Source organism: Megascapheus bottae, chromosome 10, assembly GCF_031878675.1.
Source record: "Megascapheus bottae isolate mThoBot1 chromosome 10, mThoBot2.hap1, whole genome shotgun sequence".
Classification (NCBI taxonomy): Eukaryota; Metazoa; Chordata; class Mammalia; order Rodentia; family Geomyidae; genus Megascapheus; species Megascapheus bottae.
Window position 1 is genome coordinate 5,362,418 of NC_143518.1, and position 15,301 is coordinate 5,377,718.

General features: G+C 43.0%; 1 protein-coding gene across 1 annotated transcript in view; it reads right to left on the reverse strand.

The window, feature by feature from the left end:
* The window catches only part of Aldh7a1 (aldehyde dehydrogenase 7 family member A1), a 34,303-nt gene that overhangs the window by 12,804 nt on the left and 6,198 nt on the right, over window positions 1-15,301 (reverse strand). The window contains exons 4-10 of the mRNA XM_090340104.1: window positions 14,956-15,036; window positions 13,363-13,486; window positions 9,711-9,843; window positions 7,620-7,664; window positions 4,092-4,169; window positions 1,734-1,831; window positions 661-702 (exon numbers count right to left, since the gene is read on the reverse strand). Coding sequence (XP_090196230.1) covers window positions 661-702; window positions 1,734-1,831; window positions 4,092-4,169; window positions 7,620-7,664; window positions 9,711-9,843; window positions 13,363-13,486; window positions 14,956-15,036 — 601 coding nt within the window. The remainder of the gene's footprint in view (window positions 1-660; window positions 703-1,733; window positions 1,832-4,091; window positions 4,170-7,619; window positions 7,665-9,710; window positions 9,844-13,362; window positions 13,487-14,955; window positions 15,037-15,301) is intronic.

The following is a 15,301-nucleotide window of genomic DNA, read 5'->3' on the forward strand; positions in this document are numbered from 1 at the left end:
AAGAAAAAGAAATAAATCTTCAAACCTACAGATTAAATAGCAAAACAATCCTGTAAGGCCATAAAAATGCCTACTATTCCATTAAAGATCAATCAATGTTTCTAAAATCAAAAGAAATCTTCAAGTGAAATAAATTATCAAAGTACTTTAGAAAAACTAGTGTGTAGCCAGCTTTCAGAAAACAAGGTAAGGAAAAATGAAATATGGCAAATATGAATCAAAGAATCAAACACAAGTTCTAGGCCCTAGGTGACATTTTCCAAACATGAATTTTCCGCCCTTTTTTTTTTTTTTTGCCAGTCCTGGGATTTGAATGTAAGTCCTGAGTACAGTCCTTGGACACTTTGCTCAAGGCTAGCATTCTTCCATGTGAGCCACAGTACCACTTCTGGACTTTTCTGTATATGTGGTACGAAGGAATCAAACCAAGGGATTCATGCATGCTAGGCCAGCACTCTACCACTAGGCTACGCTCCCTGCCCAGCTTCCTTTTTTTAATGTATGTCTTTAGCCCAACTCCTAAGCAAAATTCCTGAATATGGAAATTAGGTGTTAGGCCCACATAACAGAGAGAGAGCATGTTAAACAAGTGCTGAGTGTTCAAGATGGCAGTTACACACATGTTAAACAAATGCAAAGCAAAGCAAAGGGAGGCCTTACCAATAATGGCATTGTTTCCTCCAAGTTCCAACAAACTCTTCCCTTTAAGAAAAACATAAACACAACTTAATTCCTGTGTTAGTATAGACATATTTTCAATTTTCTGATGAATAGAAGTGCAAGTATTGTATCAACATCAAATTTCTTGATTTTGATACTGTACCATGAGAAAATTATGTGAGAGAACCTGTCTTTTTTTTTTTTTTTTTTTTTTGCCAGTCATGGGGCTTGAACTCAGGGCTTAAGCACTGTCCTTGGACTTTTTGTCAAGGTCAGAGCTCTACCACTTGAGCCACAGCACCACTTCCAGCTTTTGGTACCCAGGAACTGAACCCGGGTCTTTGTGCATGCGAGGCAAGCACTCTACCATTAGGCCAAACTCCCGGCCCCAGAACCGATCTTTTTGAAATATACGAAAAGGGCCGGGAGTTTGGCCTAGTGGTAGAGTGCTTGCCTCGCATGCATAATGACCCAGGTTTGATTCCTCGGTACTACATACATAGAAAAGAGCTGGAATTATTATTATTATTATTATTATTATTATTATTATAGATAGGCCATCCACTGCAGAAAGAGATACAGAGAATTCCCTCAAAACCAAAATAAATACATAATTCCAGATGAATTTAGCAATTCCACTTAAGGGTATGCAACAAAACTCTTTCATAATATTATTCTTCACTGAGGAGGAAAGGGGTCTTTTATTTAAAAGAGTCCCCTATTTGATAGGAATCTCCTATTTAAGAGATTTCCTTAATATTTAACTAGTAACAATATACCCCTTTCCTTTTATTTATTTATTTGTTTATCTATTTATTTATTTATTTTTGTCAGTCCTGGGGCTTGAACTCAGGTCCTGGGCACTATCCTTGGGACATTTTTTGCTCAAGGCTAGCACTCTGCCACTTGAGCCACAGTGTCACTTCCAGGTGTTTCTCTGAGTATGTGGTACCAAGGAATCGAACTCAGGGCTTCATGCATGGTAGGCAAGTACTCTACCACTAGGCTACACCCCCAACCCCTTCTCAGCATACATCTAAGAGTACAACCTTCACTACGGTGCTAACACTTACCAAACCTCTCCTGAACCATCAGGGCCACCTGCTTTCCAACCCGCGTGCTCCCGGTGAAGGATAGCAGGCTCACGCGCTCATCTTTGGCCATCGCTGTGCTGCAGGGAACAGACATGGTCACTCAGCAATGTCAGTACCAGAGCCACAGCAAGAAACGACGGATGGGATTCTTACAAGACTCCAAGTCAAGACTATGTGGAAGCCCAACCCAAGGGTTCAAGGAAAAATCTTAGAAAGTAGATTTGCATAGGAAAACATGCCAGCCTGTGTGTCGCTAGCCCTTCCTGCACGGCAGGAGTGACAGGACACTATGCTCCTGGTATCTGCTTGGTGAGGATGTGATGGGGTTTTTTTTTGTCTAAAAATCAAAAACAGGTCTAGAGGGAAACAGCCTAGCACATTCCTGAAAGCAGGTGACTTAAAAGGCTGTTCTGGAATCTCCAGTTACTTCTAAGGAATGAAGATCCGCCAGTATCAAGTTTAACCTCTTTGTTCCTGGCTCGGGGATTCAAGGGCTTTATTAAAAGCCAAGCAGGGAAGGTCCCAGCGCCAGTCTAATGCAGGGCTGGACAGCCTGATTCACTTCCCCAGGGTCAACACATATCCACAACAGTGACGCGTCAGGTGGCTGCTGTAAGGCATGAAACCACTGAGCAGTTCCAAGGCCATCCTTAAGGAACAACAGCCCAGAGGGCCAGAATAGAGCAAGTCAAAGAATACAATGTTCTTCTTGTTTCAGAGACATTTAGAGAACACCACACTGCCTACTGTGAAGGTAGGAGTTGTCGTTTCTGATAGTCTCATCTGTAAATTAAAAGCCCAGCTGAGCGCTCCTTTTTCAGACTGTTCAATAAGTCCAGTTGTACGGTAAAGTGTTAGAAGTCTAATACCTTAGCAGTACTGGTAAGGTTGTTAAGACTTAACTCCTAAGAAATCTCACCAAGTCAAAGTCTAAGTCAATTAAAAACAAGTCATCTTCCGTTCAAGTTGAGAACAAGTATAACCAGTCCCAGCTCACAGAGGCTGTGACAGTGTGCTCTGTAAACCAAGTAGGCATACAAAGCCACACAGAGGATGGTTCCATTTGTAACTGGAACCCCTCTGTACATCGCCCTTACAAAAAAAAAAAATTGTAAGTGTCTCAACTTGGTACATTACAAAGTCCATCAGTGGTTGCCAGAGAGAAGGCTGGGAGAAAAGAACAGTGGGAAATAACTCCTGGTGGTATGGAATTTCTTTCCTGAGTAACATCTGGAATAAGAGAGTGATGATGGTTGTGCAGCCATCAACTACTGATTAATCATTATAAACATGTAGTGACATATGAAGATTAAATAACCAGTAAGTAGAGTATGGGTGTATAGCACAGTGATAAAGTACAACATTCTGGGTTCAATCCTCGGCATCAAAAATAAATGTTTATCAAAAGGGAGAATGTTATGGTATGTGGTTTATATGGCAATTTTAAAAAAATTAAGCCAGGGCCGGGAGTTTGGCCTAGTGGTAGAGTGCTTGCCTAGCATGCACGAAGACCCGGGTTCGATTCCTTGGTACCACATACTTAGGAAAAGCCAGAAGTGGTGCTGAGGCTCAAGTGGTAGAGTGCTAGCCTTGAGAAAGTCCAAGGAGAGTCCTCTGGCCCTGAGCTTAAGCCCAGGATTGGTAAAAAAAAAAAAAAAAAAATTAAAGCCAGGTTCTGGTGGCTTGCATATGTAATCCTAGCTACTCAGAAGGCTCAGATCTGAGGGTCACAGTTTGAAGCCAGCTCAGGCAGAAAAGTACTCAGGATGAGCTGTGGTTCTAAGTGGTAGAGCACGAACCCAGGAATGGAAGAAGAAGAGGAGGAGGAGGAGGAGGAGGAGGAGGAGGAGGAGGAGGAGGAGGAGGAGGAGGAGGAAGAGGAAGAAGAAGAAGAAGGAGGAGGAGGAGGAGGAGGAGGAGGAGGAGGAGGGGAGGGGGAGGGGGAGGGGGAGGAGTGATCCCAAACTATACTTCCAGCACTCGGCTTTTGTCTATAAACACCTTCAGAAATCAAGTGCCAGGAAGTCACAAATGGCAGTTTGTTACTTTAGAATATAACCATCCTATAACGAAAGATGTAACTCAGCAATAGAGCACTTGCCTAGCATGTACTGCCAAAATAAACCCCTTACAAACAACAGCAAATGAAACAAGTATTCCTCATATGCCAATAGAGGTCACACACTGCTAAAGCAGGAGCCTGAGGAGGTGCATGGCACAGTGATTCACAAAAGCATCTCATTTCCTTAGTGGCTCTGGTTTTGCCATGTGGTAAAGGTGGTTCCTGCTCATCCACCTCAGTCCCATCAGATGAGCTACTCTCCACCCTCCACCTACCCGATGTCTGCTCCGCCACAGGTCAGGGAACAAATTGCACCCGGCAGCTTGTTGTCCTCCAAAACCTTGGCCACTATCCTAAGAATGGAAAGACAGTTATGAAGTAAGGCAATCATGTAGTGTTTTAAGACCTTTCAAAGGTAAATACCAAGAGCTGAATGTATAACTCAGTGCTTTAAGAGTGCCTCAAAGGCTCTAAATTCAAATCTGAGTCACCAATAAGCAAGTAGATTTCAACTCCCTAACTTTTCTTTGTCAACTTGCTCTCATATTCAAATATTTTCTTATAATATGCACCGGAACACTTATAATAGACAGAACTATTTTTGTTTTTTTTCCTAAAAGAATCTTAGAGTACGTGTGTGTCTGTGTGTGTGTGTGTGTGTGACATAAACAGAAGACATGAAGCATTGTTGAAACAGTTTCAAGAACTTTTGCCAAAATGGCAGACTGAAAGCTGGGAGTAAACCTTGGAAATAATGTGAATGCTTAAGAATATAGGTGAGGGAGCCGGGAGTTTGGCCTAGTGGTAGAGTGCTTGCCTAGCATGCATGAAGACCCAGGTTCGATTCCTTGGTACCACATACATAGAAAAAAGCCAGAAGTGGTGCTGAGGCTCAAGTGGTAGAACTCTAGCGTTGAGAAAGTCCAAGGACAGTGCTCAGGCCCTGAGCTCAAGCCCAGGACTGGCAAAAAAAAAAAAAAAAAGAATATAGGTGAGGTCCTGGGTTCATAAGCTTTATATTTTTTTTTCTTTTTGACATAATACATTTGAACGTATCTCTGCTAATCAGAACTCTCAGCAAAAGAAAAAATAGACAACGGTCTAACCAAAAACCATGCTGGGTGCTGGTGGCTCACACCTATAACACTAGCTAATCAGGAGCTGAGATCTAAGAATCATAGTTCAAAGCCAGCCTGGGCAAGAAAGTCCATGAAACTCTTAACTCCAGTCAAAAACATGGAAAGGCTAGAAGTGGAGCCAAGGCTAAAGTGATAGAGTGTTAGCCTTGATCAGGGAAGGCACTTATGTCCTGAGTTTAAGCCCCAGTACTAGCACAAAAAAAATTAAAAACTAAAAAAACAGAGTCATACTGGGCCTCGGTACAGGTGGCTCATGTCTATAATCCCAGCTACTCCATAAGATGAGATCTGAGGCCAGGAGTTTGGCCTCGTGGTAGAGTGCTTGCCTAACATGCACGAAGACCCAGATTTAAGTCCTTGGTACCATATACATAGAAAAAGCCGGAAGTGATACAGTGGCTCAAGTGGTAGGGTTCTACCCTTGAGTAAAAAAAACAGGACAGGCCCTGAACTCAAGCCTAATACTGGCAAAAAAACAAACAAACAAACAAAAAGACGAGATCTGATCATGAGGTTAGATGTCAGCCTGAGCAGAAAAGTCCATAAGACTCTTATCTGCAATAAACCAGCAAAAAGCCAGAAGTGTCACTGATAAAGCTAAGAGAGAAAGCCCTGGTTCTGAGTTTAAGCCCCATGACTGCCACACACATACAAAGACCCACATCCAGCAGGTGGTAGCTGAAGTGATAGAATGCCAGCCTTGAAAGAAAAAGCTAATGGGCAACACCCAGCCCTTGAGTTCAAGCCACAATACCAGCATACACAACAACAACAACAACAAAAACATTACTTAAGCAACATGGTATATGGTAAAAATAACTCCATAGCAGGGTAACGGAGACCAAGGCAACTATCTATGAATGGAATGCCATGCTCTCTGGACCACCCTAGTTCAAGGACACTTTTAAATGAATATCCCTCATGGTGCCTATACATATGCTTATAAAATTGTGAACAAGCCAGGCGCGGTGGCTCACACCTGTAATCCTAGCTACTCAGGAGGCTGAGATCTGAGGATCATGGTTCAAAGTCAGTCCGGGCACTAAAGTCCCTGAGACTCTTATCTCCAATTAACCTCTAGAAAACCAGAAATGGTGCTAGGACTCAGGAACAATACCCAGGCCCAGGAGTAGGGCAGTAGCCTTGAGCTAAAGAGCTCAGGGACAGCATCCAGGCCCAGAGTTCAAGCCCCATGACCAAAAAAAAAAAAAAAAAAAAAAGTGAAAAAGGCTTGGTTTTTTGTGGCTTCTATGGGGCACAGGACTTTGAAGCCAGGTAACTCCCACACCCAACCAATGATGAACTCAAGTAATGTGCCTTCTGCAAAACGCTGGTTGAAGAGGGAGGCCCATGACCACATCCTGCATCTAGGGGTGGGAACACACAACCCACCATGGAAGGCCTGCAAAGGCATTTGGTAAGTGACACGACAGACATATGTGCGCCTCATATGCTTCTGTCAGCCCTCCACAGCCATCTACCTGTAGTGAGGATTTTGTATGGGTTAAAAATGATGTTATATAAGCCCAAATGGCCTTTGGAAGAAACAGAGTTCTCCACTCCTTGTTAGCAGTAAGCTCTCTCTACACAATTCTTAAATCAGACAGTGCTCATCACTCAACACCCAGAGTACATTCTCCAAATTCCAGATCAATAACCCGTAGCACTGAAGTAATGATCTTATCAGAGATTATGTTCTCATAACTGGAGAAATGCAATAGTGATAAGTGTGCGTGTGTGTGTGTGCGTGTGCGTGTGCATGGGTCAGTGCCAGAACTTGGCATTTTCACTGGGCTTTTCTTCAAGCTATGTCTCCAGTGTAGCATTTTGCTGGTTAATTGGAAATAAGAGTCTCAAAGCCTTTTCTTTGTAGGCTGACTTCCCAAATCAGTCCTCTAGGTCTCAGTCTCCTGAGTAGCTAAGATTACAATCAAGAGATATGTACACCTAGAAATACCAGTATTTTCTTTCTTTTTTTGCCACCAGTCCTATGTCTTGAACTCAGGGCTTAATCACTGTCCTTGAGCTTTCTCAAGGCCAGAGCTCTACCACTTGAGCCACAGCACTACTTCTGGCTTTTTTCTATGTATGTGGGATCAAACCCAAGTCTTTGGGGATGCTAGGAAAGCACTCTATTGCTAGGACCAACTCCCAGCCCCAAAAGCAGTATTTTTTTAAACCAATAAACTCAGTATCTTGTAAATAGTGTCACACAAAAGAATGACAATGGATGAGGGTAATAATCAGTTCTTTCTATGTTGTTAACAACTGATTAATCAACAGCAATGAAAGTACTACATGGATAGAAATCTGTTCTCAAAACCATTCATTTGTTGAATAATTAGAAAATATAGTTTCTAAACTGCTGGAATCGTTCTTCTCTATTATAGATGTTTTCATTTTCCAAATGATTAAAAGAATGAGTTCAACACTGGTATCACCATCTGGCATGTTTCCAAAGAGATAAACAATAATGACTTGAAAAGAACTGTGTAGACTACAGAATGGCATAAAAATGTTATTGCAACCAAAGTAAACAAAAAACAAAAGGTTAGCCAAATTCCATCCATAAATAAATATGACATTTTTACAGCAGATTAAAAAGCATAACAAGTCATCCTTTCAAGATTATGCCTTACCCAACAAAGAGCCATGTGTACTTACTTAGTGACCGCTACGCTGGTGAGTGAGGTCGTTGGTGCGCCTTTCCTTTAGGTAGTAAAAAAGAAAAGAAATTCAACTTGAGGGAAATCATAACCACATTTGTATGTATGTCAGCGTGTGTGTATCTGTGTGTCAGTCCTACAGCTTAAACTCAAGGTCTGGACACTGAGTTATTTGCTCAAGGCTATTGCTCTACCATTTGAGCCACAGTTCCACTTTCAGCTTTATTGCGTGGTTAATGGGAATCAAGAATCTCACAGATTTTCCTGCAGGGTCTGCTTTCAACCTCGATCTTAATATTTCCACCTCCTGAGTAAATAGGATTACAAGTGTGAGCCACCAGCACCTGGCCAGATATACCCTTTATTATCAAGCAGAAGCAAAAGTATTCTTGATGGAAAAAATTACTTCCTATAAAACAACTGTCCAAATAGACAATAGAAATGTCCTTAGACCCTAAGAACTATCAGTATTCATGACACAGGGCATAAGGGAGTCTGAGCCTGTAGCTGTACTGGTCACGGGACTCTTTCACCTCTGTCAGTTATAGGAATGCAGTGAAGAAGAAACCCATCCAGTGCCTAACCAGCCATTTGGGTTTAAATGTTGGGATGCATGGGTTTCTTTGAAAACAGGTACCAACCCATTAATCTTTTCATCTATGCTTTGTTTTATACATTGACTTTTGGAATATCCAGCTGAGGTCAGCATTTAAGATCAGTACCCTGGATAGGCATGGTGACACATGCCTATAATCCCAGCACTCCAGAGGCTAGGACAGGAAAATCGTTGAGTTCCTGGTTAGCCTGGGCCACACAGCAAAACCTTGTATCAAAAAATAAGTAAATGCCATGATGGGATATATACTCTATAGACATATAGATCAATATGTATCTATGACATAGAAAGTCTCAGCTTAATTTTAATTATGTTCTAAAATTTATGTGCCAATGATTGCATACAGAGATTCCCTTCTTGAATACTTGTTTGTTAAACATGGCATTTGAAATATGATATAAAAAAATCAGTGTTAATAAAACCTTTTAGGGGGCTGGGAGTTTGGCCTAGTGGTTAAAGTGCTTGCCTAGCATGCATGAAGACCCGGGTTCGATTCCTTGGTACCACATGTAGAAAAAAGCCGGAAGCGGTGCTGAGGCTCAAGTGGTAGAGCTCTAGCCTTGAGAAAGTCCAAGGACAGTGCTCAGGCCCTGAGCTCAAGCCCAGGACTGGCCAAAAAAAAAAAAAACTTTTAATAAAAGAAGTAAATAAATAAAATATATCTGCAGAGGAATCAGTTACATAAGAGGACCAAGCCTTTAAGGAGCCTGCCAATAACTCTGAGTAAATTAGTACTGGAATGGAATGACAGTATTTCCACTCAGAATGGACATAAACAGGAATGGAAATAACATGCCATACAAAACTAAAAATAATTTTGGGGCTGGGAGTTTGGCCTAGTGGTAAAGTGCTTGCCTAGCATGCACCCAGGTTCAATTCCTCGGTACCACATACATAGAAAAAAAGCCGGAAGTGGTACTGTAGTTCAAGTGGTAGAGCTTGAGAAAACCCAAGGACAGTGCTCAGCCCCTGAGCCCAAGCCCAGGACTAGCAAATAATAATAACAACAACAACAACAATAAGTTTAAGGAAGTGGTAGTCAAGTGCCAGTAGCTCACATCTGTAATGCTTGCTATTCAGTAGAATGAGATCTGATGATCTGTTTAAGTCTAGCCTGAGCAGAAAAAGATCTAGAATCTTGTAATGCTCTATCTCCATTTAACCAAGACTCAGGAGGATAAATGCCAGCCATGAGCCAGAAAGCTGAGTGAGAGCTCTGCTACAAGCCCCACTACACACATACACACACACACACACACACACACACACACACACACACAGAAAAAATAAGTGTCTCCAATAGCAAAATGGACAGTGATTAAAAAGTACTACACAACTAGCACCTGTGACAATATTAACTGGAAAAAGTGTAGGAATATTTATGACATCTTTGGTAGTGATGAACACAATTACCTTTATTTATTAATGGCAGTCTATTACTGATCCCTGGATAGGAAAGTGAGCAGACCTTACCAAAGGCAGACATTCCCAGCAATCATTGCGATAGCATTATTCCAGCCATATACTGCCACAGGGAAATTGAATGCGGTGATGATTCCAACCAGGCCTAAAGGATTCCACTGTTCAATGAGGGCATGGCCGGGTCCTGAGGATGGGGTGGACATGGAGCATGCTCAATGCCAACATAGGTAATAAGAACGACGCCTGGAATCTCTGTCTTCAGAACAATACATACTCTAGACCGGAGGGGATGCCAAGTGTTATCCAGCAGACAGCTTACACAGCTGTGGGATAGCAATGACTTCGGGTAAAATAGAAATGTTTATTACTGTATCTGCTTATCTACCACAATGACCATCACTGTGCCTCTGAATCCGATAGGAGCTGCACAGATAAGGCAGGATCAATCCTGGCTGGGAGACAAACACCATATAAGTCAAAGGCATCTAAGAGATGTGACTGCACACAACTCCTGTCCTGATACATTCTTTGTGTTACCAAGTGAGGAGGCACTGGGCCAAGCTCTCCAAATTTCTGACATGTCTCCTAAGGGTTAGGGTGAATAAATGAGCTACAACTTATACTCTCTATGAGAAAACTACAGGGGCCTAGATCAGTGGAAGAACCCTTGCCTTGTATGTGAAACACCCTAGGTTTGATCTCTAGTGTCACTATAAAGAAAAGGGAAGAGAATAGACAAAGGCTGGGAATGTGTTAGAGTCTTTGCCTACCATGCATGAAACCCTGGGTCTGATTCCTCAACACCATATAAACATTAAAAGCCGGAAGTGGCAGTGTGGCTCAAGTGGTAGAGCACTAGCCCTGTGCAAAAGAAGTTCTGGGACCATGCACAGGCCAAGAAAAAGAAAAAGGAAATTTGTAGGACCCTTGGCACTTGAGCTCCCCCGAGGTTAAGCTAAGGGTCACACATTCAGTCACCTAGTCATGAAGCAGACCTGGCTAGTGCCTGCTGGGTGCCAGCCGTGTGCTGGTACACAGACCGGAGTCCCTGCTCTCCATGGGCTTAGTTTGGTGAGGGACTCACAAATTCAATGAAGAACAAAGTGACAATAATGACTCATCTTTTCAGCTAGGCTCTACTCTACAAAGTCAAATAAACACAATATTGGCTGTTCTGGGGCTTCCAGACTATGGGTGATGGAAGTGGAGTGAACCAGAAAGCTCCGAGCCCTGCTTCCGTGCCCTCTCCACAGTGCTGGGCTTTTCTCTCCATCCTCTAGGGAAGCTGCACCTGTTTCTTTCCTCTGCTGCCATTGGGCCAGCAGAAGCTCAGATGATGCTAGAACCCTGAGAATGTTCTCATTCCCTGCCCCCTTCTGAAGAAAGAATAAAAATAGAAATCGAAATAGATTTTAAGAACAAACTTTAAAGTAAACCTTAGTCCCATAGTCTTACTTTAACTGAAGGCAGATGGAAAAAAAAAATGTCTGCTCACGACCCAGGAGAAAGCCACAGCTCCAGTGGCGTGGCAGAGCTCCAACCACTCTGGCCACATTCACACGCTTACCTAGGGCTGAAGAAGGTGCCCAGGTGTGGCACCTCACTCCCAGCTGCCTGTAGCTAGGCAGGGCCTTTCTCCTTTGCCTTTCTGCCTTGCTGACCTCTCTCCCTTTGCTTACAACCCTCTGCTGTCTGGATCGATGCTGCAGGCACTCCAGATGAAGTTCAAACACCTCCAACAAGGGAGTCCTCTCGCCAGCCCCCATCCCCACACTACACCTTCCAGCTGCACTGAGGCAAGACTGGGCCCGGCCCAGATAAGCCGAACTCTCCCATCTTAGGAGTGGGGGGGAGAGGGGGAGGGAAGAGAGGAAGGGAGGGAGAGAAAAGAAAGAGAGAGAGAGTGTGTGTGTAAGGGAGAATGAGAGGGACAGAGAAGGAGAGGAAGAGAAAGTGGCGGGGGGGGGGGGGGGGTATCCTGGGGATGAACTACAGGCCTGGTAGCTGCCTCTGAGCTTTTATGCTCAGAGCTTGCTTCCTACCACTTAGGCCACAGCTCCATTTCTGGCTAATTGTAGATAAGAGTGTCATGGACTTTTCCTGCTCAAGCTGGCTTTGAACCACCATCCTCAGATCTCAGCTTCCTATGTATATAGCTCGTATTACAGGCATGAGCCACCAGTGGCAGCTCCCATCTTATACTTTCACATAGGTTTCTTCCCTGTGTTTTGAAGCAACCCCCACTCCAGCCCCAATTCATTATCTCTTGAGGCCTTAACTTTGGTATCTAAGTTAAGTGAAAGCACATGGAGATTGGGGTAAGGACACCCTGTGTTCACCTCCTACCCCTCACCGGCACAGCACGCTAGCATAACCACCTATTCAATGACCGCCTGCTCCAAATACAAGGGAATTGTTTGCAAGCCTAGGTATTCTGAGGATGGGAGCTATACCTTATGGACCATGTATCACCTGTTAGACAATCTGGAATACATCTGTAACATTTACTGAGTTAATGAAGCCCAAGTTATCTCCAAACCTCTGCATAGATGACTTTTTTTAATGTGCCAGGTGGTATACACATATAATTCTAACACTCAATAGGCTGACGCCCAACAACCCTGAACTTGGGACCAGCCTGGGCCACCCAGCAAAACTGTCTCTACCACTTGAGCTATGCCTCCATCCTTAAGGGATATATAACTTTTATAAACATCTTAAGACAGAAAAACAAAAACAAACTTTTTTTTTTTTTTGGTGAGTCATAGGGCTTGAACTCGGCTTGGGCACTGTCCCTGAGCTCTTCAGCTCTAAGCTATCACCCTATTCCGGGGCCTGGGCGTTGTCCTTGAGCTCTTCAGCTCAAGGCTACCACCCTACCCTTGAGTCAAGCCCCACTTCCCGTTTTCTCAAGGCTAATTGGAGATAAGAGTCTCAGGTCTTTTTGGGCCTGGGTTGGCTTTGAACCTTGATCCTCAGCCTCTAGAGTAGCTAGGATTATAGGCATGAGCCATCGCCGGCTCCAAAAGCAAACATCTTAAAACATGCTAATAACCTACAAGAATAAGCTTAATGTTTCTCTGATACTTTAGCACTTAAGTCATTTCTAATCTCTCTAGAAGTCAAAATAAACAATTTGCCCATAAATGATTACATTTTCGATTATTTATTTAGATGCTCAAAACTTGCTTTCAAGGGTAAGGCTCTTTGGGAGTATATTTTCTGATTGTTTTTCTAAACGGATTAAAAGAATATGATACCCACAGATTCCCCAAAACTAGGTTTTATCTTTAAAGCAAAATAAAAATAGTTCTTTAGCTGATGTTTTGCTTTGCTTTCTTAACCAAGTTATTTTCAACCAGGGACTGATTTCTGGCATCTATAATCCTAGCTACCCGAAGTATTGTTTTAGTATTGTTGTCCTGTTAGAAAAGTCCACGAGACTATCTCCAATTAGCCAACAAAAACCCACACCAAAGGTGTAGCTCAATTGATAAAGCAGCAAGCTAAGCAAACCAGAGCCAAGTAAGAGCCTTAGTGCCTCTGGTGCTGGCACCAAAAAAAAAAAAAAAAAAGTGAAGGTATTTTCATTTATTCTGTCTCGGTTACAAATCCTCTTTTGCCAAACTGTTCACTGTCAGAGCACTTTTGCCATTCTCTGTATTAGCACAAAGCTCTCAGCTACATTAATATCCCAGCTTACTTTCAGAAGGCAGGATGGGTCCTCCAATCACTCGTGATAAGCCCACAGCATAATCACAAACGTCCACGTACTCCTGAACTTCTCCCACACCTTCCACTAAGATTTTCCCCATCTCCAATGACACCTAGAAATACAAAGGCCAGCAGTTTGCCCAACACAATTCCTATGTCATTTAAGAGCAAAGTGAAACATTGATTTGTGCAGGCAATAAACCAAAGACAGTCTATTCTTGTTTTGTTTTGTTTTTGCCAGTCCTGGGCTTGAGCTCAGGGCCTGAGCACTGTCCTTGGGCTTTCTCAAGGCTAGAGCTCTACCACTTGAGCCTCAGCACCACTTCTGGCTTTTTTCTATGTATGTGGTACCGAGGAATCGAACCCGGGTCTTCATGCATGCTAGGCAAACACTTTAACCACTAGGCCAAACTCCCGGCCGTATTCTTGTTTTTTATGAACAATTTTAAAACCATATACCTTTTGTCACTTTTTCCTGTCTATTTCAACCTTTCCTGTAAAACATGCTCTTTGTTTTGCAGTATTGGGGTTTGAATTCAGGGTCTACCACTTGAGCCATACTTCTAACCATAAAGCAAGATTTTTTTTTGTCGGTCCTGGGGCTTGAACTCTGGGCCTGGGGTCTGTCCCTGAGCTCTTCAGCTCAAAGCTCTACCACTTTGAGCCACTTTCAGTTTTCTGGAGGTAATTGGAGATAAGAGCCTCACAGACTTTTGTGTCCAGGCTGGCTTTGAATCGTGATCCTTAGATCTCAGCCCCCTGAGTAGTTAAGATTATACTTGTGAGCCACCAGCACCAGACAAGCCAAGAATTTTTGAAATTTACAAATTACACTTCTTTAAAAGTCACCATATTGGGGCGGGGAGGGTGGCCTAGTGGTAGAGTGCTTGCCTAGCATACAGGAAGTCCTGGGTTCAATTCTACAGTATAACATGTACAGAAAAAGTCAGAAGTGGTGCTGTGGCTCAAGCAGTAGAGCTTTAGCCTTGAGAAAGTAAAACAATAGTGCTCAGGCCCTGACTTCAAGCCCCAATACTGGCAAAAAAAAAAAAAAAGTTACCATCTTCCCCATTGAGAAGACTATTTGTCTATATCACTTTATGTAATTTTTGTACTTGTTCTAGGGCTTGAACTCAGGGTCAGAGCATTCTCCCTTGGCTTTGCCACACAAGGCTGGCACTCTAACACTTGAGCAATGGCTCCACTTCTGGTTTTGTGCTCATTAACCAGAGATAAGAATCTCTGGGGCTTTCCTCCCTGGGCTGGCTTCAACATAGGATCATGAGACCAGCCTCCTGAGTTGTTAGGACTTTAGGCATGACCACTAGTCCCTTGGTTAGAGAGGATTATTATTTTTTTTTTATTTTTGCCAGTCCTGGGGACTGAACTCAGGGCCTGAGCACTGTCCTTGGGCTTTCCTCAAGGTTAATGCTCTACCACTTGAGCCCCAGCACCAGTTCAGGCTTCTCTATATATGTGGTACCGAGGAATTGAACCTAGGCCTTTGTGCATGCTAGGTAAGCACTCTACCACTAGGCCAAACTCCTGGCCAGGGAGGATTATTTATACACAAGTACTTTACCAAGCTTCCAAGAACCTGGATCTTCTCCCGTAAGGCATCTCCAATCTGTCTTACAATCTCTCCACGCTTTGGGGCAGGAATCTAAGAAAAGAGGAGTTTTGGTTTCTGGCATGAAGTATCCATTCATGTGTATAACATGTGGGATGAGTACTGGGCAAGAACAAGATGCAGTTACATCAAGCAACACTTTTTTTTTCTGTCACAACAGAGACTGTGATATGCTAAACCTCCAATGAGCTAATGTCTATGAAGAAGGATAGAGGGAATTTAAAAGACAACAAATAGTCATAAATTGCCAACATGGCTGTAAAGACCAATTAAATCCACTGGATCTCAAATGCAGAAA